The sequence below is a fragment of the Elgaria multicarinata genome, chromosome 7, assembly GCF_023053635.1.
Source record: "Elgaria multicarinata webbii isolate HBS135686 ecotype San Diego chromosome 7, rElgMul1.1.pri, whole genome shotgun sequence".
NCBI lineage: Eukaryota > Metazoa > Chordata > Lepidosauria > Squamata > Anguidae > Elgaria > Elgaria multicarinata.
In genome coordinates this window covers 114,250,181-114,274,725 of record NC_086177.1, presented here as the reverse complement: position 1 = coordinate 114,274,725, position 24,545 = coordinate 114,250,181, and the positions used below count along the sequence as shown (strand labels likewise).

Here is a 24,545-nt window from a genome sequence, read left to right as displayed (position 1 = left end):
TGGGAGAGCCCACAACCTCCCTAGGTAACTGATTCCATTGTCGTACTGCTCTAACAGTCAGGAAGTTTTTCCTGATGTCCAGCATCAACAATATTTATAGGATGTTCACACTAACATTCACAACAAAGCCTGCAATATCAACATCTAATATACACTATATTAGATGTTGATATTGCAGGCTTTGTTGTGAATGTTAGTGTGAACATCCTATAAATATTGTTGATGTGCCTGTTCTTTGTACATTTGTAAAGTTTCTGAATTACTCATCTATGAAAGTTGTAAAGTTTCTGAATTATTCATCTATGAAAGTTGTTTTGATGTCTTTGTGGTTTGAGTGTTATCACTCTTATTTTACTGTTCCTTTAACTTGAGCCTGTTATTCCGTGTCCTGCACTCTGGGAGAATTGAGAAGAGATCCTGGCCCTCCTCTGTGGGACAACGTTTTAAGTATATGAAGAGTGCTATCATGTCTCCCCTCAATCTTCTCTTCTCCAGGCTAAACATGCCCAGTTCTTTCAGTCTTTTTTCATAGGGCTTTGTTTCCAGACCCCTGATCATCCTGGTTGCCCTCCTCTGAACACTCTGAACTCCTTTGAACAGGATCTATTCCTTGATTAATTTGGATTTTTCCAGTTGAGGTCACTGGTGAAATACGGAACCAAGCAATCAAGACCCGGTTGGTTCGAACTAATGAGGAGCTTAGTAAGGAGGGATGCTGTGTGCAGAAATGGCCTCTGTGTCAAAGGTCCTTCCATTCTGTGGAGGCTGAAAATAATCAGGCAAGTTCAGTCGCTAGCCTTGCTTTGAAAAGATTTCAAAAGAAATTGTGGATTAGCAGGGTGAGATGAAAAACGACTTGGCAGGCAAAATCATAGTTTGTATTTCCTTACCCTCTGGAGGCTACCCTTTGTATTTTGGCCTAAGCGTATGCAAAACCGTAAGTATGCAAAATGCAGCACAGAAAGAGATTTGATGGTCCATAGTTTTATGATGGAGGGTGGGGTGGGATCACTGAGCTCATGGAAACAAAGCCTTATGAAGAGAGACTGAAACAACTGGGCATGTTTAGCCTGGAGAAGAGAAGATTGAGGGGAGACATGATAGCACTCTTCAAAGACTTAAACGGTTGTCACACAGAGGAGGGCCAGGATCTCTTCTCGATCCTCCCAGAGTGCAGGACACAGAATAACGGGCTCAAGTTAAAGGAAGCCAGATTCCAGCTGGACATCAGGAAAAACTTCCTGACTGTTAGAGCAGTACGACAATGGAACCAGTTACCTAGGGAGGTGGTGGGCTCTCCCAAACCAGAGGCATTCAAGATGCAGCTGGTCACCTGTCTGTCAGGAATGCTTTGAGGTGGATTCCTGCATTGAGCAGGGGGGTTGGACTCGATGGCCTTTTAGGCCCCTTCCAACTCTACTATTCTATGATTCTATGATTCTCTGTTGCAGGCTAGCTCTCTGGATCCAGCAACAACCTTTGCAAGGGATCCCAGGGCACTCGTCTTCTTGGCTCGTTTGGCCAGTAATTGTATATTGAACTGGCTCTGCAGTTAACCTTCTCCAATCCTGATTCCTTCCCAGAAATCTATCCTCCCTTTTCTGTCTTCTCTGTCATATGAAGATTAGACACTGTCTGGGAAGGTGCTGCGCTTTTAATACATCACTGGTGGTAAAGGAGTCTTAGCTTTAGTAGTTTTTGCAAAATGCAGTCTTCTAACTTTGCTCTGGATGACTGATTATCCGCACAACGGGAGGCAGTTGAATGCTGCCTCACAATTCCTCGTTGGGATGGGACGTGCTTGGGATGGGACACGAATTGCTACATTACATGTCATTCTTTGCAGTCCTCCTCAAGGCTTTGAGTCCTCTTTACCACTTCTGCTGTGGAGGACTGCCTCTCATCTCCCCACATGCCCCAGATCACAACATTCCCACTCAAATCCATGTATAAATAGGCCCCCGTCAGACATAAAACATGCCGTGCCAACTGAACACCATTTGATGCATGTGGGAACTGGTTGGAAGAACAAATTGTGCTACAGAAAATGGCTCTCAGCAGGCATTCATGTCTCTCTTCGGCCAATGCCACGAATAGTTAGTTGAGCTGACTGTAAGTCCCATGTGTTCAGCTGAACTCACTCCCAAGTAGGTATGCACAAGATTGTAGCTATATTACAGCTCAAAACCTATGCAGACTATGCCACATGTAACACCAGTGATTACAATAGTTTTAGGTGAGTGTCTAACTCTGCATAGGATCAGACTGTTAATTGCACAAAATAATTGCAAGGTGCAAAATGATTAGATTGTATCCGTGGAGTACATGGTTAATGGTACCACTAAACCCTGTTTGGAAACTGCCAACCCATAATGGCACATCATCTGGCCCTGCCTCTTCAAAACGGAGGTTTTGAAAGCCATCCTTGTAAAGTGTGGTGTAGTGGCTAGAGCGTTGGACTGGGAGTCGGGAGATCCGGGTTCTAGTCCCCACTCAGATATGGAAGCTCTCTGGGTGACTTTGGGCCAGTCACAGACTCTCAGCCCAACCTACCCCACAGGGTTGTTGTTGTGAGGATAGAAATGGAGAGGATTGTGTATGCCGCCTTGTGTTCCTTGGAGGAAAAAAGGCGGGATATAAACACAACCAATCAATCCTTGCTGCAGGCCAGGGATGGCTCCCAATAAAAGGTGTTTGTGCTGGAGGAGATTTTAGGGGAGGGGGTTTCTAATACATAAATTTGACAAGCGCATAAAACTTGGTATTGAAAAAGACTCGGGTGAGAGATGTGCTATCTTCTCTTGGTCATGAGAGTGGAAGTAGAGCCATTCCACCAGCCCTGCTGACGGCCTCGTTTTCCCCACCCCTCTTCCCTCCCCACCCCTTTTTCCTTGTGTGTCATGTCTTTTTAGGGGGTAAGCCTGGGGGCAGGGACTTTCTTCTTTTATTAGCTATAGGTAAGCCGCTCCAGGAGCCTTTTCAGCTGAGAAGCCATGCTGAAATACTTTAAATAAAGGAATAAACAAATAGGCCACCTACCTCCAGTATCTGAGGCAGTAAGTCCATATATACACTAGTTGCTGGGGAACACAGGTGGGAGGGTGCTGTTGCACCATGACCTGCTTTGTTGGTCCCTAGTTGTCCATTGTAGGAACAGAGTGCTGGACTAGATGGACCCTTTTTGGTCTGATCCAGCATCAGGGCACTTCTTCTTTTCTTTCCCAACCTGTTGCCCTCCATTTGGGTTGGACTTTATTATTTATTTGTTATTGCATATATATCCCGCCTTTTTTCCTCCAAGGAACCCAAGGCGGTGTACATCCTCCTCCTCCTCTCCATTTCTATCCTCACAACAACAACCTTGTGAGGTAGGCTGGGCTGAGAGTCTGTGACTGGCCCAAAGTCACCCAGTGGGTTTCCATGGCCCAGTGGGGACTAGAATAGGGTGACCCTATGAAAAGGAGGACAGGGCTCTTGTATCTTTAACAGTTGCATAGAAAAGGGAAGTTCAGCAGATATAATTTGTATATATGGAGAACCTGGTGAAATCCCCTCTTCATCACACTACTTAAAGGTGCAGGAGCTATACTAGAGTGACCAGATTTAAAAGAAGGCAGGGCACCTGCAGCTTTAATTGTTGTGTTCCCCATATATACAAATGACACCTGCTGAAATTCCCTTTTCAATACAGCTATTAAAGTTATAGGAGCCCTGTCCTCCTTTTCGTATGGTCACCCTAGACTAGAACCCAGCTCTCCCGACTCCCAGTCCAACACTCTAACCCATGAGTTCTCAACAAGGGGGGAATTTTAGGGTTCCGGGGCGGGGGGAATTGGGACCACTATTCAGCAAAGTATGATGTCCTGTAGATTATGTCTTCCTACACATGTTATTAAAAACGTCCCAGAAAAGTGTCATGTCGTCTGCAAAAACCAGGCCTTTGCTCTCTTTTCCCTCCCTCGCAATAAAAGCTTCTCATTTAAAGGGGCAACGCAAAGCATGGGAGCTGAGAATGTAGCAGGGACCATGCTTTGCGTTGCCCCTTTAAATGGGATTAATATAGGGGGGAATTAAAAGTTTCAATATTATATACATATTATTTGGAATGCACCTTTTGAGTCAGACTATCTTGGGAAGGGGGGAATTATATTCTGAACAACGGTGAAAGGGGGGATGGAGCAAAAAAGTTTGAGAACCACTGCTCTAACCACTACACCACAATGGCTCTCTCCCCAGGCAGCATGGCCAACGGTTGAGATGATGGGAGTTGCAGTCCAACCCAAATGGAGAGCCCCGGGTTGGGGGAAGCTGGTGTAGATGCAGGGGCGGCTTCCTCTAAAATCCTCCCCACACTTTGCTTCCTAGGGGGCAGGAAATAGCGTCAAAACTAACCAGGAAGTCCCGCCTACGGGAGGGAAAGGGCAGGAAATAGCGCCAAACTAAACAGGAAGTCCCGCCTACGGGAGGAAAAGGGCAGGAAATAGCGTCAAAACTAACCAGGAAGTCCCGCCTACGGGAGGGAAAGGGCAGGAAATAGCGCCAAACTAAACATGAAGTCCCGCCTACGGGAGGGAAAGGGCAGGAAATAGCGTCAAAACTAACCAGGAAGTCCCGCCTACGGGAGGGAAAGGGCAGGAAATAGCGTCAAAACTAACCAGGAAATCCCGCCTACGGAAAGGGAGAGGGCAGGAAATAGCGCCAAACTCAACAGGAAGTCCCGCCTACGGGTGGGGAGAGGGGGCAGGAAATAGTGCCAAACTCAACAGGAAGTCCCGCCTGCAGACAGTGGCACGCCCACTCTACATTCCTTCTCTATGGTCAACGACTTCCGCTTCCTCCTCCACTCGCTTCCTGGTTTGGCGAGGAGGGCGAGCTGGCTGCCGGGTTCCTGAGTCCTGGTGAGGGGAAATGGGGGCCCGGTTTGGGGAGGCCGCGGAGGGGGAGAAGGGCAGAAGAGGGTCGGGAGCAGGCGGCGGAGGAGGAGGCAAAGGCGAATCTGGGGAAGGCCGAGGCAGCTTTCTCCCACCTTTGTTTATTTATCTGTTTATTTGCCCTCTCTGTACTCCGCTCCTCAGCCAAAAAAGGCTCTCGGAGCCGCTTACAATCAAAGCTCCATCACACCCGCGGTTAACACGCTCCCTACCTTCGCTTCTCAGCCGGTGTTTCCCCTTCCTCAAGTTTATTTATTTATTTATTTATTTATAGCACCTGTCAGGGATGCTTTAGGGTGGATTCCAGCACTGAGCAAGGGGTTGGACTCGATGGCCTTAGAGGCCCCTTCCAACTCTGCTATTCTATGATTCTATGATGATTTATTGCATTTTTATACCGCCCAATAGCTGAAGCTCTCTGGGCGATTCACAAAAATTAAAAACCATGAAGAGCATAAAAACAACCAACAAATTTAAAACAATGCAATGTTTACAATATAACAGTGTTTACAACATAACAATGCAATATTTATATGCAATATGAAAAGCACAACCACAATAAAACCACACAGCAAAAATTAATATAGGTTAAAATATGAGATTAAAACAGCAAAGTTTAAATTTAAGTTAAATTAGGTGTGAAAATACTGAGAAAATAAAAAGGTCTTCAGCTTGTGGCAGAAAGAAAACAATGTAGGTGATAGGCGGACCTCTCTGGGGAGCTAATTCCACAGCTGGGGTGCCACAGTGGAGAAGGCCCTGCTCCTAGTAGCCACCTGCCTCACTTCCTTTGGCAGGGGCTCACGGAGAAGGGCCCCTGCAGATGATCTTAAGGTCCGGGTAGGTACATATGGGAGGAGGCATTCCTTCAAATAGAATCATAGAATAGCAGAGTTGGAAGGGGCCTACAAGGCCATCGAGTCCAACCCCCTGCTCAATGCAGGAATCCACCCTAAAGCATCCCGGACAGGTGGTTGTCCAGCTGCCTCTTGAAGGCCTCTAGTGTGGGAGAGCCCACAACCTCCCTAGGTAACTGGTTCCATTGTCATACTGCTCTAACGGTCAGGAAGTTTTTCCTGATGTCCAGATGGAATTTGGCTTCCTTTAACTTGAACCCGTTATTCCATGTCCTGCACTCTGGGAGGATGGAGAAGAGATCCTGGCCCTCCTCTGTGTGACAACCTTTTAAGTATTTGAAGAGTGCTGTTCAAACAGTGTATTCAAACAATTATTACAAACTGAATTTACTTTTACTCCCCCCCCCCCTTTTGGTAAAGGTAATGCAGCTATAAGCTCCTGAACTGTTAGGAACACTTGAACTGTAAGGAACCTCTTTGGTTTTGCCAGTTTATGCGGAGCAGGCAAAAAATAAAAATTAAAATTAAAAACAACAGAAGAAGAAACCATCAACATTAGTAACAAAGAAAATTATTTATGTCTCCGCTAGTCCTCCCCAGTGTTAAGCGGTCATAAAGCACCCTTTCCCATTAAAAAAACCAGAAAAATGGAGGACCAATATTCAAGGAATATGCATGAAATTTAATCAGATGCATTTTCTGAGCTATTGCTATCACTATCGTCTCTGCTTCCATGGCAGTGCTGCCCCCTAGAGGCAGAAATGCACCTTGCTCTTGCATTTGAGAGTTGTAGTCTCAGTTTGCCACCTAGGGCTTGCTTGTCTTCGGTGCACAGAAATTGTAATAATTTGGTGCTGTACATAGTTTTTAGAAATCATTTGGAGAAGTAAATATCTGAACACCTTGTCGTAAACATTTTATTCATCATGCTAAAATAAAACATCCCGTAATCCATTTTTGCTTCATTTTTTTTTCAATTTTCTGGGAAAAACAAAAGAAAAAAACGCTTTGGAAAAAAATGTCGGGAGAAGTCCCGTCCCCCCCACGAATTTCCCCCTGGTGTTTTTTTTTCCAGGCCTTCACATCTCTACCTGTGATGTCATATGCACCAGCCAGCATATGCCATCATCAATCAGTCCATTGGTGCCTCATGTTTGCCTATGTTCATTGTACAAGTATGCTCCACAGTGGGAGGCCAACATGTTGTGGGAGGCCAAGGCTGCAAAAGCCTATAAGTCTCGTAGGCACGAGTGCCTCTCCCATACTAAGAAAAATCAAAGGCGATTGACCTGTTTGGCAGCCCATGAACCAATGTGCTGGTGTGGAGTCTGTTAATATTTAAATGATCTTTCAAATTGTGTTTAGGTAAGTGAAGAGCTGTTCTCCTGCTGCTGACCTCAGAAGGTGAAGATGTCTGAAGAGGAAGAAAAACTTAATCTGCGTCGCCTTGAGCCAGCAATCCAGAAGTTTATTAAAGTCGCAGTTCCAACGGATCTGGAGAGGTTAAGAAAGCATCAGATAAATATTGAAAAGGTTTATTCCCCCCCTCCCCTTAATCTTTAGAAGAACTTGTACATTTGTGCTGGAAAATGTTATGCCGATATCAGCCAAGCAGAGATGAATTGCTTTGATTTTGTTATACTGAAGTTATTTATTAAAGTGTGACCTGGGGCTCATCTACAACAAGCAGGATATTCCACTGTGAAAGCAGTATATAAAAGGCAGGAGCCACATGACTGCTTTATAGTGGTATTTAAGTGCACTGCAGGATCCACACTACTGCTTTATAGTGGTACTGAAGTGCACTGACAACTGTTGGGGCCCTGGACACATGTACCCCAAGCATGATATAACACTATGAATGTGGTATATGGTATGTGTCAATGGCCCCCAACAGTTATCAGTGCATTTCAATACCGCTATGTGCTCCGCTTGTCTTCGGGTCAGAGAAGCAGAAGTGGATCGGGGTGCTTCGCCTCCCCTTAAGGCGGAGGCGAAGAGGATGGGGGGGCAGCGGAGCATCACGGAGCGGATCGAGATGAAGGTGGATCCTTCGCCTCGATCTGGAGCTCCGAAGAAAAGGTAAGGGTGCCTTACCTGGTGCTGCTGCTGCCCGTCAGGGGGGAGGGGGGTCTTACCTGGTTGCGGCTCAACCTGAAAGTGTAGGTCCCAAGCGGGGCCTACAGTTCTAGGTTGAGCTGTGGGCTGAAGTGAAGCTGGCGACGGGCCGCGACGGACCAGATAAGTGATGTGTACGAGGGGGGCTTACCTGCCCCTGCCGCCGCAGTTCGTGTGGCGACGGTGGCGCAGTCAGGTAAGTCTATGGGTGGGAGGGAAACGGAGCTTCGAAACGAAGTGGACTGGGCCACAGGCGGATTGTGGCGGGGCGGGTCGGCCCGATCCGGAAGTTGCGGATTGGGCCACGAAGAGGATCGGGGGGTCGGTGCACAGCCCTCCTATAAAGCAGTAGTGTGGCTCCTGCCATTTATATACCGCTTTTCTACTGCTTTCATAGTGGAATATCCTGCTTGGTGTAACCGGGCACTTAGAGTAGACAAGCACTGCAGTCCTAACCATGTTTACAGGACAGTAAGTCCCATTGAATTCCATGATGATTGACAGGTGCATGTGTGTCAACAGTGGCGTCATAAGCACTAACCAGTAGGTGCCTATGGACTCTCGCACAATCTTAATCCACTGAGCATTGGTAAAGCAAAAGTGATAATTGCATTTATCCAACAAGGTGTGCTTTGGGTGCTGTGCGGATGCAGTCCGCCCCCCCCCCCCGCCCCAACCACCACATTGGGTGGGATGGAGTCTTTAGATCCTCCTTCAACGGATACCCTAACCTTGAGAATGTCACTGGGATCCTGCGCGTAACTCTGCCTTCGCGCAGCGTGCCTCTAGCGGGGCAGAATCCGGTTGAATGTGTAATTCAGTCAGTTCTTGGAGTAGCTGGTCTAACAACACTGTTGATAACAGAGATAAATAGATAACTGTTTGTGTTTATATTCTTCACTTTTTAAGTGATGATGGGTGTACTTACGATTCCACAGTGTGCAAAAATGTTCTTTGTTGTCTTTATTTTTAATCCCTCTCTTCTGCCAAGGAGGTTAGGTTGGCAAATGTGCCCTGCTCTCTTCACTGGCCGCCGATTAGTTTCCGGGCGAAGTATAAAGTGTTGGTTATCACCTTTAAAGCCCTACATGGTTTGGGTCGAGGCGACCTGCGGGATCGCCTTCTCCCGTACAATCCGCCCCACACACTTCGGTCCGCTGGAAACAATCAAAGTTAGGCTGACAGGTATTACCCAGAGGACCTTTTCCTCTGCTGCTCCCAGACCGTGGAATGGCCTTCCGGAGGAGATTCGTCAACTTAACAGTCTATTAGCATTCAAGAAAGCTATAAAGACTGATCTCTTCCGGCAAGCCTATCCAGTGGAATTTTAGGATGCTTTTAGTATGTTTTTAGGAAGTTTTAATAATGTATACTGTGTTTGATTAATGTTTTATGTATTCTATACTTGCTATTGTTCCCTGCCTCGATCAGAATGGAGAGGCGGGTTAAATAGTTGTTGTTGTTGTTGTTGTTGTTGTTGTTATTATTATTATTATTATTGGTATCCTCACGATAGCCCTGCTAGGTATGTCAGGCTGAGGAGTACTTCCTGGCCTAAGCTTTGTGACTGAGTGGGGATTTGTTCCTTGATCTCCCCCGTCTTAAGTCCAGCACTTTAGCTACTATCCCACAGTGTGTCTCTCTGTTTAAGATTGGATTGCTGAGAGAGAAAAGAGGATGGTTGTAGCTGAAAGAGTGAGTCCCTCGTGTCCAGCTAGGGCATTCTCTTTCGAAAGACATGGGGCATGCGGATAACTGTGATGCCTGAATACTCTTGGCCATCTTCTCTGCCTGAGGCCATGGAAAGTTTTGCAAATGGAAAAAATGCATATTTCTAAACGGATGCATATTTGAAAATGCATATTTCAATCCTTGCAAATTCTAATACAAACTAACCTGACATGCAAATCTCAGGATACTGTGTGGCTCAGAATTTAGTTATCCTCCAGATTTTGCACTTCTCTTAATTTTGTGATGCATTTCTTAGTTCCAGAATGAAAATTGGTCGATCAAGGGTCTAATTCGATGCATTTTTAGACTGAAAAAAAGTTGTACAACTCCCAGCAGTGCTCGTTGTAGGACTTTTCCCTGTCTATACATGCATAGGATTGTGCCCAAAGTTATTTTCCCCACTGTTGTTGTCAACTTATAACAGGAGTGTAAAACCTCAGCACCCCAGATGGCCCTAATGAACCTCAGAACTTGCCTTCTATTGAGTCAAACCTTTGGTTCAACTAGCCTGTTATTATCGATGCTGACGGACAGCTTCCTTCCCTCCAGGGTTTCAGGCAGGATTCTTTCCTTGCTCTACCTGGAGAAGCCGGGTATCGAACCTGGGACCTTGTGCACACCAAGCATGTGCTCTATCACACTGAGCTACAGTCCTTCCCCTTTCCCCAACCTTAACCCTTTCCCCAGAACCAAGCTTTTGCTCATTTCCCCCTTTCTAAAGGTTGCAGTCCCTTTCTTAAGGCTTAGTTACTGGCACCAAGATCTTTAAAGCTAAAAAGATGCAGATACCTCTGGTGTTTTGTCTCCGCCCCTTTTTCCCTGCCCACCAATGGAACGCGCTCCCTGAGGGTGTCTCCAACATTGAATTTGGCTCTCTAGCTTAAAGAGGCTCAAGAATCCTGACTGATAATTATAATTGCTTACCATTTCCCCCTTTGCTTTTAGTATCAGAGGTCCAGACTGTGGGACAGATTACATGAAGAGCACATCAATGCAGGCCGCACTGTTCAGGTAAGCACTGAATTTTAGATTGTATACTTCCGGGGCAGAGACCTGCTCATTTTTACTTTGTAAAACATAATCGGTTTTCTTCAGCCCATGATAAGACAAGCAGGTGAATGAAATGTTTTTAAAAATGACATCCTAACTTCACTTTGAAACATGTTGCTTAAAACTGGCCACTGCTTGAGACAGGGATCATAGAATCATAGAATAGCAGAGTTGGAAGGGGCCTACAAGGCCATCGAGTCCAACCCCCTGCTCAAGGCAGGAATCCACCCTAAAGCATCCCTGACAGAGGGTTGTCCAGCTGCCTCTTGAAGGCCTCTAGTGTGGGAGAGCCCACCACTTCCCTAGGTCACTGATTCCATTGTGGTACTGCTCTAACAGTCAGGAAGTTTTTCCTGATGTCCAGCTGGAATCTGGCTTCCTTTAACTTGAGCCCGTTATTGGCAGCTGGTGGCCCTCCAGATGTTTTGGCCTAAAACTTCTATCACCTGTCTGTCTGGGGCTGAGTGGTGTAAAGGAGAGAGCCCAGCGCACCAGCAGGCTTTTACTGGATTTAGCACGGATCCCAGGCACAGACACCCACAAGCTCACAACGTGAGGTTTAAGACCTTTTATTCAGACTAAGGGTAGGGATACATAGGACAAACTTAGTAAAATATCATAAAAGCATGCATAACATAAGAACCCAGTAACAGGTAACAATAAAACTTAACTCTAATATACCTTATGCCAACATAGAGCACCTTGTTTCTCCTCACCAGCCGACAACCGCCCTTTTGCCCCAGGCAGAGACTATTTTATACTTTCTTTTCCTCCCTCCTTCCCCCCTCCCTCCTGCTTTGTTCTTCAAACCGGCTTCACACCTTTCGGCCGGGGTGCCTAATCGCTCAAGGCCAGTTGACAGATATGGCCTGGCTGGCTCCGGTCTCTTCTCCCCCCGGCCAGATGTCATCCTCCCGTTGGCATCCTTATCATCCTATGAAACCACAAAAATTAATTAAAACAACCTTGTTCCCAGATTCCAACCTCCATGCGCCCCTATCCCGGTTAACCCGTTCCTTTCCCTTACAAGTGGGAGTTTGTTTATTTATTTATTTATTTATTACATTTTTATACCGCCCAATAGCCGAAGCTCCTTGGGTGGTTCACAAAAGTTAAAACCATAATAAAACAACCAACAGGTTAAAAGCACAATTACAAAATACAGTATCAAAAGCACAACCAGGATAAAACCACACAGCAAAATTGATATAAGATTAAAATACAGAGTTAGAACAGTAAAATTTAAATTTAAGTTAAAATTAAGTGTTAAAGTACTGAGAGGTCTTCAGCTGGCGACGAAAGCAGTACAGTGTAGGCGCCAGGCGGACCTCTCTGGGGAGCTCATTCCACAACCGGGGTGCCACAGTGGAGAAAGCCCTCCTCCTAGTAGCCACCTGCCTCACTTCCTTTGGCAGGGGCTCACGGAGAAGGGCCCCTGTAGATGATCTTAAGGTCCGGGCAGGTACATATGGGAGGAGGCGTTCCTTCAAATAACCTGGCCCCAAACCGTTTAGGGCTTTAAATGTCAATACCAGCCCTTTGAATCGGGCCCGGACCTGGACTGGCAGCCAATGAAGTTGTAAAAGGACTGGCGTAATGTGATCTCGCCGGCCAAAACATCTGGAGTTATAGGCCAAAACATCTGGAGGGCCACCGGTTGCCCACCCCTGCTGTAAGATTAGCGCCTTTTGTATTTTTTGTCTTTTGCATCTGATTTGAGTCTTTTTGTTTTGAAAGAAACATGTAAGATGTGAAAACCGTGCTCTTTATTGGGCTGTGTTTCTGAAGCAGTTTTCACTTTTTTGAATGATTAACAGCAGTTGCGAGCAAATATTAGAGAGATGGAGAAGCTTTGTTTACGGGTCCGGAAGGAAGACGTCCAGAGTTTGCAGAGGATGATCAAGCCAGTGAAAGAGCAGGCTTCGGTTGCCATAAAAGAATTTCTACAACTCCATTTGGAGTCTGCAGAAGAACTTAAAAAACAGTTTAATGAGACAGAGCCATCGTTGCAGACTTCTTTAACCAGATCTACAACAATAGGAGCAGGTATTTCATGTCCTTTTCAATACGTGTATTAGTATAAGGAATGTGTTGGGCTCTCTAGATAGGGCAGAGCCAAACAGTTGAGACTTCATTTTGTTGTAAGGCGATCCATATATGACAGGTAAATTTTGAGAAATAGGAGAACAATTGGGCCAAAATTACGCACATTTAATTTCCATGGGAAAGGTAACCGTGCTTCAGTTTCTGCCATTGAAATCAATGGGTCCTCAGTGGTGTCCTTTGCTTGTAACTTAAGCTTACTATGACAAAAAATAACAACTTTGTCACTATTCTAATATAAAAATCAGTAGAAGCATTTCATTGAAATGTTTAAATAGCAAAATGCATTGTTTAAAATTTCCCTCATGCCTGTACAATTCAGGTCCCCCCCCCCCCCGCTATGAAAACTTTTTAAAGAGAGGGTTGTCTGTAGAACGCAGTCTGTATTTCAGATTTTATTGTGTTTGCTACATTAAATGTGTGTTATTGAATTCATTCCTGGGACAGACTTTATTTGCCAAAGTGTTTTGTAGCTGGAAATATAAGTAAATTGTGTACATTGTATTTTCATTATTTTTCTGTTTAAATTTGTGACCAATCCGTAGCATGTAGGGCATGGAATACACTTCACTAAGGCTGCTGTTCTAGGAATAATTACTGGGAACAAATTTCTGCTGAGAATTGATGAGGCTGACTTCCTTGGGAAGTATTTTGGTTCGAGGCGGGATACACAATGCAAACATTTGATTGCTCTTGGAGCTAGCTTAGATGTTGTGGGTGCAGGGTTTTGAGATGCACTTGTGAGACTCAACTTCTCCCCTTTAGCTCTCCCAATTTAAAAGGCATGGGAAGAACATTATACACTGCACCCGCTCAGAAATGAGATTTCTGTCCTGGTTGTTGCGTTTTGATCCCATACGTGTCCATCCTGTTTGGAATGAATACCAGATTCCCTGAAGTGTCTTGGCAAACCCTATGGTAGAAGTGGAAGGTATGGGTACACACAGGTGACCCTTCCTCCCCACTCCACCTAGACTTCAATGGGGAAACTCCTACATGATCTCTTGTACACACTATGCCTGTGTGGAATCTACAGTCTTGCTTAGTGGAGTGTGTGTGTGTGTGTGTGTGTGAGAGAGAGAGAGAGAGAGAGAATGAGAGAGAGAGAGGCCCTCTTGCATGGACTGGGAGTTCTTGCAAGACACACCTCGATGAAGTTCTGGGTTCAAGACACCCTGACCTGGAATCCTCCCCTTCTAATCCTGGTTGTGGTGTAGCATAGATCATAGAATCATAGAATAGCAGAGTTGGAAGGGGCCTACAAGGCCATCAAGAGGAGAGAGAGAGAGAGAGAGAGAGAGAGAGATAGATGGTTTGGCCTTCCATTTGTTGATGTTGCACTTTTCTAAGAATTTGCCATGTTTTCACTCAGAAACCTTTTATAACCATGAAGATGAAGGAGCCTCTCACGGCTATAGCCAGGTGCTTCTCCCACTCCCAGAAATCCCCCAGGATCAAAATGCGGCAGAATCATGGGAGATGCTAGAAGAGGTATATTGGGCTTCCCTTATCGTTGGCAATTCTTTTATTGTTACGATCCCTTTAGCCAATCTGTAAGAACACGATGACAACAAGTCTTTTTGGTTTTGTTGCAGGACTTAATTGGACTCAGCAACCTGGTGACGGACTTCTCTGTGCTAGTTAATGTACGTATAGCAAGACTCATCTCTTAACGTTCCTTCTGAGTTCTAAAGAAAGGGAAAAGCAGATCTGGATTCTGTTGCAAGTGCCTACAAAAGAGCTAAGTTTTCTTTTAAAGTGAAAGAAATGTCCAGCTGCATTCAAGAGGCAGCTGGACAACCATCTGTCAGGGATGCTTTAGGGTGGAAGGGTGGATTCCTGCATTGAGCAGGGGGTTGGACTTGATGGCCTTGTAGGTCCCTTCCAACTCTGCTATTCTATGATAATGCAATCCATATTTCTCCTCAGGAGAAAGAAAAGACTGTACAAGTCTTAAAAACTAAAGCAAGGTCATTTTGTAGCACTTAACTGTGATAACATATGTTTAACTCACTTTTGATTTAAAATTGACTTTAAATTAAAAAGGATGAACATCGATTTCAGCTAGGAGAGTGTTCTTAATTACTTTAGTTTTTCAAATCTGTCCTTTTTTAAAAAAAAAGAAGCAGGGCTCCAGTGGCTTGTATCCAGTTGATTTCAGTGGGTCTACTCTAAGTAGGACTAGCATTGGATGCAATCTAATATCTGCAGTACAGGATTATGTACACAGGGGTGTTTTGAATGGAGAGCAATTTGAATTTGGGAAGCAGTTTTATTTTCATAGAATCATAGAATAGCAGAGTTGGAAGGGGCCTACAAGGCCATCGAGTCCAGCCCCCTGCTCAATGCAGGAACCCACCCTAAAGCATCCTTGACAGGTGGTTGTCCAGCTGCCTCTTGAATGACTCTAGTGTGGGAGAGTCCACAACCTCCCTAGGTAACTGATTCCATTGTCGTACTGCTCTAGCAGTCAGGAAGTTTTTCCTGATGTCCAGCCGGAATCTGGCTTCCTTTAACTTGAGCCCGTTGTTCCGTGTCCTGCACTCTGGGAGGATCGAGAAGAGATCCTGGCCCTCCTCTGTGGGACAACCTTTCAAGTATCTGAAGAGTGCTCTCATGTCTCCCCTCAATCTTCTCTTCTCCAGGCTAAACATGCCCAGTTCTTGTAGCTGATTGCTTAAAATTGTTTTTAGATATATGTTGTCTGTGTGTTTATTGTCTGTTCACATGGTTTTTGTGTAAATAGTTTTTCACTTAGTATAATGTATTTGTAATGGTTTTTCATCTTCGTAAACCATCCGCGGGGCAGTATAGAAATGTAATCAATTAATGATAATAATAAAATGGAGTGCTACTCTCAAGGTGGCAGAGCTGCGGTGAATGTGCCCTCGTTGTAGGCCCTAAGATAGGGTGGTGGTGTCGGCTTGCTTGCATTTCCCGTGTGGGAAACTCACTCGCAATTCCTTTGCATCTAGGCTCAGCAGGAGAAGGTTGACCGGATTGAAGACAATGTCAACACTGCCGTTGCGAATGTCGAAGAGGGAACCAAGAATTTGTCTAAGGTGGGGCTCTCCTGCTGAGGATCCAGAGATTACCTGCTTCTCAGCATCCTTCTGTTTTGGCTCTATTGTCCAAAGATGCCTTTTCTGTCAAGGAACCAGCAATTAAGGAAATAAGGAAGAAATGACGCGCGAGGGGGGCGGGGGAGCAGAGCCCAGAGAGCTGCATCTTTCTGGCAGTCTTTACACTGTTACAAAGCCAAGCGCGTAACACCTACAATATGCCAATTAATTCCCATTAAGCTTTCTGGACCCCCTTTCCTGCTTACTACACTCCGTCACTTGGCAAATGTAAATTTGTCACCATTAAAAAAACAAAAACTGTTTCCACCCCTTTATGCTTCAGGTTATTAAAATTGGGGTGGCATCGGTTTTCTTGCCTGCGGCATAGCCACGTGTACCAGCCCCACTAATATTCTAAGTCTGGTTTGTGCAGCTTTTTCAGTGGCTGGCCCCCAGTTATGGAATAATGTGCCACTGGAGATTATATTTATTTATTTCACTTATATACCGCCCCCATAGCCAGAGCTGTCTGGGCGGTTTACAGAAATTCTAAAACTGAGATAAAAACAAGTATACAAAATTTAAAATTCTAAAACACAGAACATACACACATAAAGCATTAAAAACCGTTAAAAAACTAAACAAGTGGGTGATTACGATGTGCTGCCATATGCCTGGGCAAAGAGGAAAGTCTTAACCTCGCGCCGGAAAATAGCAGCGTTGGCGCCAGGCGAGCCTCGTCAGGGAGATCGTTCCATAGTCTGGGGGCCACCACCGAAAAGGCCCTGTCCCTCGTTGCCACACTCTGATTAGACAGGCTCCCACTCTCAATTGCTTCAAACGCCTTTGTAAGGCGTTTTTATTTTCACGAGAGTTTGGGGAGTGGGTGGTTTAAATTGGGGTTGAGGGCTTTTAATGGTTTGAGGGTGAGGGTTTTAATGGAATTGTTGTAATGTGGGTGGAGGGTTTTAATGGAATTGTTTTATGTGTGATTGTAAAGCGCCTCGATACCAGAAATAGTGAGGCGGCGCTATAAAAATGCTTTAAATAAATAAATAAATAAAATAAACACTTGCGTGGGGCGTGTGTGAAACGCGTGAGGCCAGAGAGACACTGCTGCAGGCCTATGTTTCAAATAATGTTCTCCTCTCTGTTACAGGCCGCGAAATACAAGCTAGCAGCTCTCCCTGTGGCCGGCGCGCTCATTGGGGGAATTGTGGGTGGCCCCATTGGACTCCTGGCAGGTTTCAAAGTGGCCGGAATCGCAGCGGCACTTGGCGGGGGCGTGTTGGGCTTCACGGGTGGAAAACTGATCCAGAGGAAGAAGCAGAAAATGATTGAGGGCCTCTCCTCCAGTTGCCCGGACCTTCCTAGACAGAGTGACAGAGAATGTAGCTGAAGTGTCCTCAGCACCTTCTCCCCAGCCAGGCTGACGAAACAGCTGCTCTTCTTTTGGATCTAACTTGGGTCTGTACGCAGCAAGCCCGGGCCTCTTTCCCGTCAGGGATGCAGAAAGGGTGATGCGGGTAAACTTTCTTGGACGGAGGCGGAGAACCCACCCGTCCCTTTATTTCTGAATATGGGGAGCAAGGCGCAGTTCAGCGTCAGAAGACGGCGAAGGCAAGTCCGAGGGGGTGTGTGCCGAGCGAACGCCTTCATCTGTTTCTGGCCTGTGCCGGAGTTGAGGGCGTTACAATGTTCACGCAATGCCTTTTCCTGGTGAAACGGACGGGAGGCGCAGACGGCATTTGAAGATGTCAGACGGTTGGGTGCCTGGACGGCTCCTCCTTTCCTCACGCCTTTTATTCTGCTCAAGGGCACGAATACCACTTTGCAGTATAATTGTCCTTCAAGCTTCTCTGTGGCAGGATATTCCGGTTAAGTTTGAAGTTCACGCGCTTGCCTCAGGCTACGGCAACCCTCTCCCTTTTTTTTTTCATGCAGTACACCTTGCCCAACCTGGTGGCCTCCGGCTGTGTTGGACTGCAACTCCCATAATCCCACAGCCAGCTGGCTGTGGGATTATGGGAGTTGCAGTCCAACACAGCCGGAGGCCACCAGGTTGGGAAGGCTGCACTACGCTTCTTAAATTCTATTTTTACAAGTGGGGCTCCCTGAATCTTAATTTCACAGGTTTTAAGTCAGGAGTCTAGCTCTCTTCTTTTAAAGTGCTACTTCGAGGCAAACCAGAACAGGGCCTGGTGGGTGAATTCTCTCAATTTTCAGCCCATCTTTAGAAGCTTCAAAACTTTAGCCCAGTTTTGAAGCCCTTTTACTGGCCAAGCCTCTTGTTCGAGATGTATTTGACTGGGCACTGCTTCTCCCACCAACCTCTGAATGCCTCTTCCCCCTACCGCTGTGATGGGAAGGAATTAAATGATCAGCCAAAGATGAGGCCATGCTGGTCTCAACCAAAGCTTTCTGCTCTGCCAAATGTTTTTAAAAATATATATTATGTGTCAGTTTGCTGATTTCTGAATAAGAAGCAGAGGTGGGGGTTTTTTTTTTGGTTAAAGCTCCCTAAATTTATATGAAAAGTTTTATACAAGAGTCCCATTTCCTCGCTCAAACGAAATACTAACGCACTACATTGAAAGACAACTTCAGCGTTTTCTACTCCCACCAGATAATGACACTGAAATGACATGTGCTGGAAATAGCAGGACTGATTCTTAGAAAAGGTCTCCTCCTGTCTGAATGCTGAGCCCGGCTGGTTTTTTGTTCCTCCAATATGGATTTGGGATTTCATCATTGCTTTTTCTAGTCTATGAAGAGCAGCAGACAGGAGTGTGACGTGAGTGGGATTGTTATGGCCCATAATACTCGTAGCGGTCATTGAATTGTGTGTGGGAAAGGGGTGTCCCACCTCCTCACCCCGCTTCTGCCCCTGGCAAAGCTCAGCTAGAGATTTTGGGCCGGTCTGCCAAGTGCTAAAATGTGGGGCCGGGTGCTATGGAAATGTTTCCTGGGGCTCTGCGTTGTATGCAGTCCCCAAAGCACAAAACTGTTTCATTAGGTAATTTTTGTCAATGCAAATTTTCAAAGTGACCTAGAAAATAAAATTCTTTTAAATATAGTTGCGTTGTTTTTTTGTTTTTTTTTAAAACTGGGTTTAAGAAAGCAAAACATGTTACAAATGGGCTTTATAGTTTCGTTTGTTCATTTTGCAGTTAGGTAAAAATATTAGTTATGATATTAACTTTGGCTTTTGAGCGGTGTAGAAATGCAATAAATAAACAAATAAAATATTTTAACCTTCCTTTCAGGGTGCGTTTCCCTGATAAGGCAGCTTTTACAATACTACGGACACAAGAACGCATACAGAAACATCAAAGAGTCTCATGTGACACCTTAAATACTAAGAAATTGATATCGGGGTAAGCTTTTGTTGACTGCAGCCCAGGGTGCATGCAACAATTAAAACAATCATTCAATGCCCAACCCATTAAAACCCATTTATATTATGGTTTTATACTCTTGTTTTACACTTTGAATGGTTTTAATTTCTGTGAACCGCCCAGAGAGCTCCGGCTATTGGGAGGTATAGAAATGCAATAAATAAATAATAAACCCTGTTCAGCCGTTGATTCTCCCTTCTTGGAGGAGGAAGCTGTCAGGGGCTTCTGGTAAAAAAGCCAATGTACACCAGTTGCTGGGGAACATGGGCAGGAAGGTGCTGTAGAAGAACTTCAGCTTAGTGTCCAGGGTGCTTGCCATTAAGTCCGGCCCTGAGTGGAGGGAAAAGGTAGCGGAAAGAGGTGGGGTCAATGAAGTTTCTATCCAGTTGGGTCCAGGCTGACCTTCCCTTGGTCGCTGGTGTTTGTGCTTTGGATAGCAGCTGTGCCGAGGGGTGCCAGCCGGCATGGCTTCACTGGGGATGGGCAAAACCTGTCTAACTCTGGGCTCATCTACACCAAGCAGGATATTACACTATGAAAGTGGTGTATAAAAGGCAGGAGCCACACTAGTGCTTTATAGCGGTATTGAAGCGCCCTGCAGGATCTACACTACTGCTTTATAGCGGGACTGAAGTGTACTGACAACTGTTGGGGCCCAGGACACATCTACACCAAGCAGGATATAACCATGAAAGTGGTATGAAAGCGGTCTATGGTCTGTGTCAATGGGCCCCAACAGTTGTCAGTACGCTTCAATACCGCTATAAAGCAGTCGTGTGGCTCCTGGATTTTATATACCACTTTCATACCACTTTCATAGTGGAATATCCTGCTTGGTGTAGAAGATGATCCCTCTGTCAGCTGCATAGGTTTGGTTAAGGCTTTGCAGTGTCAAACGAAGAGCTATTCCAGCTTGTGGAAAGCCGGGGCCCTTAAGCTAGTGAATCAATAAATGAAATAGTCACAAATCAACCCTGGGGAGTGGGTGGGCGGGCGCGTGGGTGGAAGTAAAGGCTGTTACAATCCTTAACACAGCAGAAAGAGAAGTGCATTAAAATAATAATATGCCCTGTAGGAGAGAAACATTGGGGCTAAAGTCCACGAAAGCTTATGCCAGAATAAATTTGTTAGTCTTTGAAGGTGTCAGAAGACTCTTCGTTGTAAAGGGAACAGCAAGGTTTCCTCTGCAGGGGGAGAAAGCGTTGGTTGGCGCTACCCTTTTCCCCGACCCTGGTCAGGTTCTGCTTTCTATCACATTTCTCTGGTTGGTTCATAACAGCTAAAAAAATAAAATACAACAACATGATATTCTGCATTGAGCAGGGGGTTGGACTTGATGGCCTTGTAGGCCCCTTCCAACTCTCCTATGATTCTATAGTATAATTTTTTAAAAGATGTACAACTACAGTGGGCGTGTTCAGATGCCACGCTAAGCCATGCGTCGGCCACAGACCCTTTTGTAGCAAACGGTTCGTGAGCGTGTTTAAACCGTGGTTATGTAGCCACCATGGTTAGGAATGGTTCACACAACATGCTAAGCCTTCATGTTTAGCTCAAAATGTGTAACCGCCATGGCTTAGCGTGTCATCTGAACAGGGTCAGTACAAAGCCAAAGTAAAACCCAGTAGCAGTGTAAGGATCTAAAAATACAATAACAGATTTAAGACAAATATGGAAGGATAAAAAATGCATAGGAGAATAAAATGCCTGGGAGAATAAAAAGGTCTTTGCCTAGTGCCAGAAAGACCGCAATGTAGGCGCCGTGCAAGCCTCTCTGGGGAGGGCATTCTGCAATCTGGGAGGGGCCACCACTGAGAAGCCCATCTTCCTAGTAGCCAACAGCCTCACCATTTGGAGGGGGCACCTGGAGGAAGGCCTCTGAGGATGATTTGAGTGTTTGAGCATGTATGTATGGTATATCTCTAATTCTGGTGGCCTTCCTCCTTGGCTCAGTGACGCTATTTTTAAAAAAGCAAGCCACGGGGCACTACCCTCCTACCATCATGTCTTGTTTGGCCCTGCAAAGAACCGTGACTGACATCCATCCCTGGGAAAATTCTGGAGCAGATTATAAAGAAGTCAATCTGTAAACACCTTGAAATCAATGCAGTGATTACTAGAAGCCAACATGGACCCTGTGCCTGCTTACCCTACCCTGTGCCTGTTTGCATTCTCTTCCCCTCCTTATTGTTTTACTAGGATTTTATTAGATTGTAAGCCTATGCGGCAGTGTCTTGCTATTTACTGTTTTACTCTGTACAGCACCATGTACATTGATGGTGCTATATAAATAAATAAATAAATAAATAATAATAATAATAATAATAATAATTCCTGTTAGACTAATATGATCTCATTTTTTGATAGGGTAACCTCCCTTGTGGACTGGGGGAATGCTGTGGACATCATATATCTTGACTTCAGCAAAGCTTTTGACAAAGTGCCCCATGATATTCTGATTAACAAACTAGCTAAAAGTGGGCTAGATGGAACAACTATTAGATGGATTCACAGTTGGCTACAGAATCGGACTCAAAGAGTGCTTATCAATGGAACCTTCTCAAACTGGGAAGAGGCAACAAGTGGGGTGCCGCAGGGCTCAGTCCTGGGCCCAGTGCTCTTCAACATTTTTATTAATAATTTGGACGAGGAGGTGCAGGGAACGCTGATCAAATTTGCAGATGACACCAAATTGGGTGGGATAGCTAATACCCTGGAAGACAGAAACAAACTTCAAAGTGATCTTGATAGGCTGGAGTGCTGGGCTGAAAACAACAGAATGAAATTTAATAGGGATAAATGCCGAGTTCTACATTTAGGAAATAGAAACCAAATGCAGAGTTCCAAGATGGGGGATACTTGGCTCAGCAATACTACAAACGAGAAGGATCTTGGAATTGTAGATCGCAAACTGAATTTGAGCCAACAGTGCGATATGGCTGCAAGAAAGGCAAATGCTATTTTGGGCTGCATTAATAGAAGTATAGCTTCCAAATCACGTGAGGTCCTGGTTCCTCTCTATTCGGCCCTGGTTAGGCCTCATCTAGAGTATTGCGTCCAGTTCTGGGCTCCACAATTCAAGAAGGACGCAGACAAGCTGGAGCGTGTTCAGAGGAGGGCAACCAGGATGATCAGGGGTCTGGAAACAAAGCCCTATGAAGAGAGACTGAAAGAACTGGGCATGTTAAGCCTGGAGAAGAGAAGATGGAGGGAAGATATGATAGCACTCTTCAAATACGTGAAAGGTTGTCACACAGAGGAGGGCCGGGATCTCTTCTCGATCCTCCCAGAGTGCAGGACACGGAATAACGGGCTCAAGTTAAAGGAAGCCAGATTCCAGCTGGACATCAGGAAAAACTTCCTGACTGTTAGAGCAGTACAACAATGGAACCAGTTACCTAGGGACGTTGTGGGCTCTCCCACACTAGAGGCCTTCAAGAGGCAGCTGGACAACCATCTGTCAGGGATGCTTTAGGGTGGATTCCTGCATTGGGCAGGGGGTTGGACTCGATGGCCTTGTAGGCCCCTTCCAACTCTGCTATTCTATGATTCTATGACTGAATTGAAAAAGGTGAAGGAAGGCAAAGGAAAGAAAGACAAAGGAGTAATAAGGTCACAGCATTTCCCAGGATGTATCAAAGAGGCAAAGTTCAAGCCAGAAATAAGTGGCACAAGATAAGAAACAGGAAGACGGGGAAATAAAATATTGAAGTAATCAATAAGCCATTAAATGGGTGCCTGATTTGCAGACTGCTTAGCAGTATTTATTTCTCACAGCCCCCCAGCCCCTACGAGGACCTTGGGGCAGTATAACCACTTGTCCCTCTTCCTGTTTTATTTATTTATTTATTTATTGAAACATTTATATCCCGCCCTATATCACAAGGATCTCAGGGCGGCATAGAGATAAAACCATACAAACAAGATAAAACAATAAATATACACAGCTAAAAACAAATCAAACCTTTAATAAGCTAAAACCGGTATAGAATTTAAAACAGTAAAACCAACTAAAACAAATAAAACTATGTACAGGCTTGGTGAATATTAGCCATCAAAGGCTTTGTTAAAAAGCCATGTCTTTACTGGGTGCTGGAATGAAGTCAGCACTGGAACCAGTCGGGCCTCCAAGGGGAGGGCATTCCACTACCGGGGTGCCACCACAGAGAAAGCCCTCTCCGACGTCCCACCATAGTGTATGTCTTGTGTTGGTGGGATGCAGAGGAGGGCTCCTCTAACAGACTTCAAGTCTATAGTATGGAGATACAGGAAGACGTGCGCTCCCTCAAGTATCGAGGTCCCAAGTCGATTAGGGCTTTGAAGGTCATTACCAACACCTTCATAGAACCATAGAATAGCAGAGTTGGAAGGGGCCTACAAGGCCACCGAGTCCAATCCCTTGCTCAATGCAGGAATCCATCCTAAAGCATCCCTGACATTTGGTTGTCCAGCTGCCTCTTGAAGGCTTCTAGTGTGGGAGAGCCCACCACCTCCCTAGGTCACTGGTTCCATTGTCGTACTGCTCTAACAGTCAGTCAAAGAACTGGGCATGTTTAGCCTGGAGAAGAGAAGGTTGAGGGGAGACATGATAGCACTCTTCAAATACTTAAAAGGTTGTCACACAGAGGAGGGCCAGGATCTCTTCTCGATCCTCCCAGAGTGCAGGACACGGAATAACGGGCTCAAGTTACAGGAAGCGAGATTCCAGCTGGACATCAGGAAAAACGTCCTGACTGTTAGAGCAGTACGACAATGGAATCAGTTACCTAGGGAGGTTGTGGGCTCTCCCACACTAGATGCATTCAAGAGGCAGCTGGACAACCATCTGTCAGGGATGCTTTAAGGTGGATTCCTTCCTTGAGCAGGGGGTTGGACTCGATGGCCTTGTAGGCCCCTTCCAACTCTGTTATTCTATGATTCTATGAGGAAGTTTTTCCTGATGTCCAGCTGGAATCTGGCTTCCTGTAACTTCAGCCCGTTATTCCGTGTCCTGCACTCTGGGAGGATCGAGAAGAGATCCTGGCCCTCCTCTGTGTGACAACCTTTTAAGTATTTGAAGAGTGCTCTCATGTCTCCCCTCAATCTTCTCTTCTCCAGGCTAAACATGCCCAGTTCCTTCAGTCTCTCTTCATAGGGCTTTGTTTCCAGACCCCTGATCATCCTGGTTGCCCTCCTCTGAACACGCTCCAACTTGTCTGCGTCCTTCTTGAATTGTGGAGCCCATAACAGTTTATCATCTTTTGACTTTGCTGTTTGAAATTAGTATCTTAAAACCACATAAATCTCTTCATTGCT

The 24,545-nt window shown here is 45.5% G+C and overlaps 1 protein-coding gene across 2 annotated transcripts; it reads left to right on the top strand.

The window, feature by feature from the left end:
* Nucleotides 1-4,850: 4,850 nt before the first annotated feature.
* Nucleotides 4,851-18,928, top strand: STX17 (syntaxin 17). Of its 2 annotated transcripts, XM_063131209.1 has the most exons (8): nt 4,851-4,898; nt 7,154-7,321; nt 10,583-10,648; nt 12,505-12,733; nt 14,163-14,281; nt 14,386-14,436; nt 15,766-15,852; nt 17,012-18,928. In XM_063131209.1, exons 2-8 carry the CDS (start codon nt 7,199-7,201, stop codon nt 17,249-17,251), a joined length of 915 nt encoding a protein of 304 aa, XP_062987279.1. In that variant the 5' UTR covers nt 4,851-4,898; nt 7,154-7,198; the 3' UTR covers nt 17,252-18,928. The 2 variants fall into 2 exon arrangements, with proteins under 2 accessions (XP_062987279.1, XP_062987280.1); XM_063131210.1 differs by lacking the exon at nt 4,851-4,898 and having other exon boundaries at nt 7,052-7,321; nt 12,508-12,733.
* Nucleotides 18,929-24,545: the final 5,617 nt, after the last annotated feature.

What these genes read in the sequence shown, in the direction of transcription:
- STX17 (XM_063131209.1), top strand. Translation starts at nt 7,199, where the DNA reads ATGTCTGAAGAGGAAGAAAAACTTAATCTGCGTCGCCTTGAGCCAGCA. An exon ending in ATCAGATAAATATTGAAAAG is followed by an intron (nt 7,322 to 10,582) that starts GTTTATTCCCCC and finishes CTTTGCTTTTAG; the next exon opens with TATCAGAGGTCCAGACTGTG. An exon ending in CATGGGAGATGCTAGAAGAG is followed by an intron (nt 14,282 to 14,385) that starts GTATATTGGGCT and finishes GTTTTGTTGCAG; the next exon opens with GACTTAATTGGACTCAGCAA.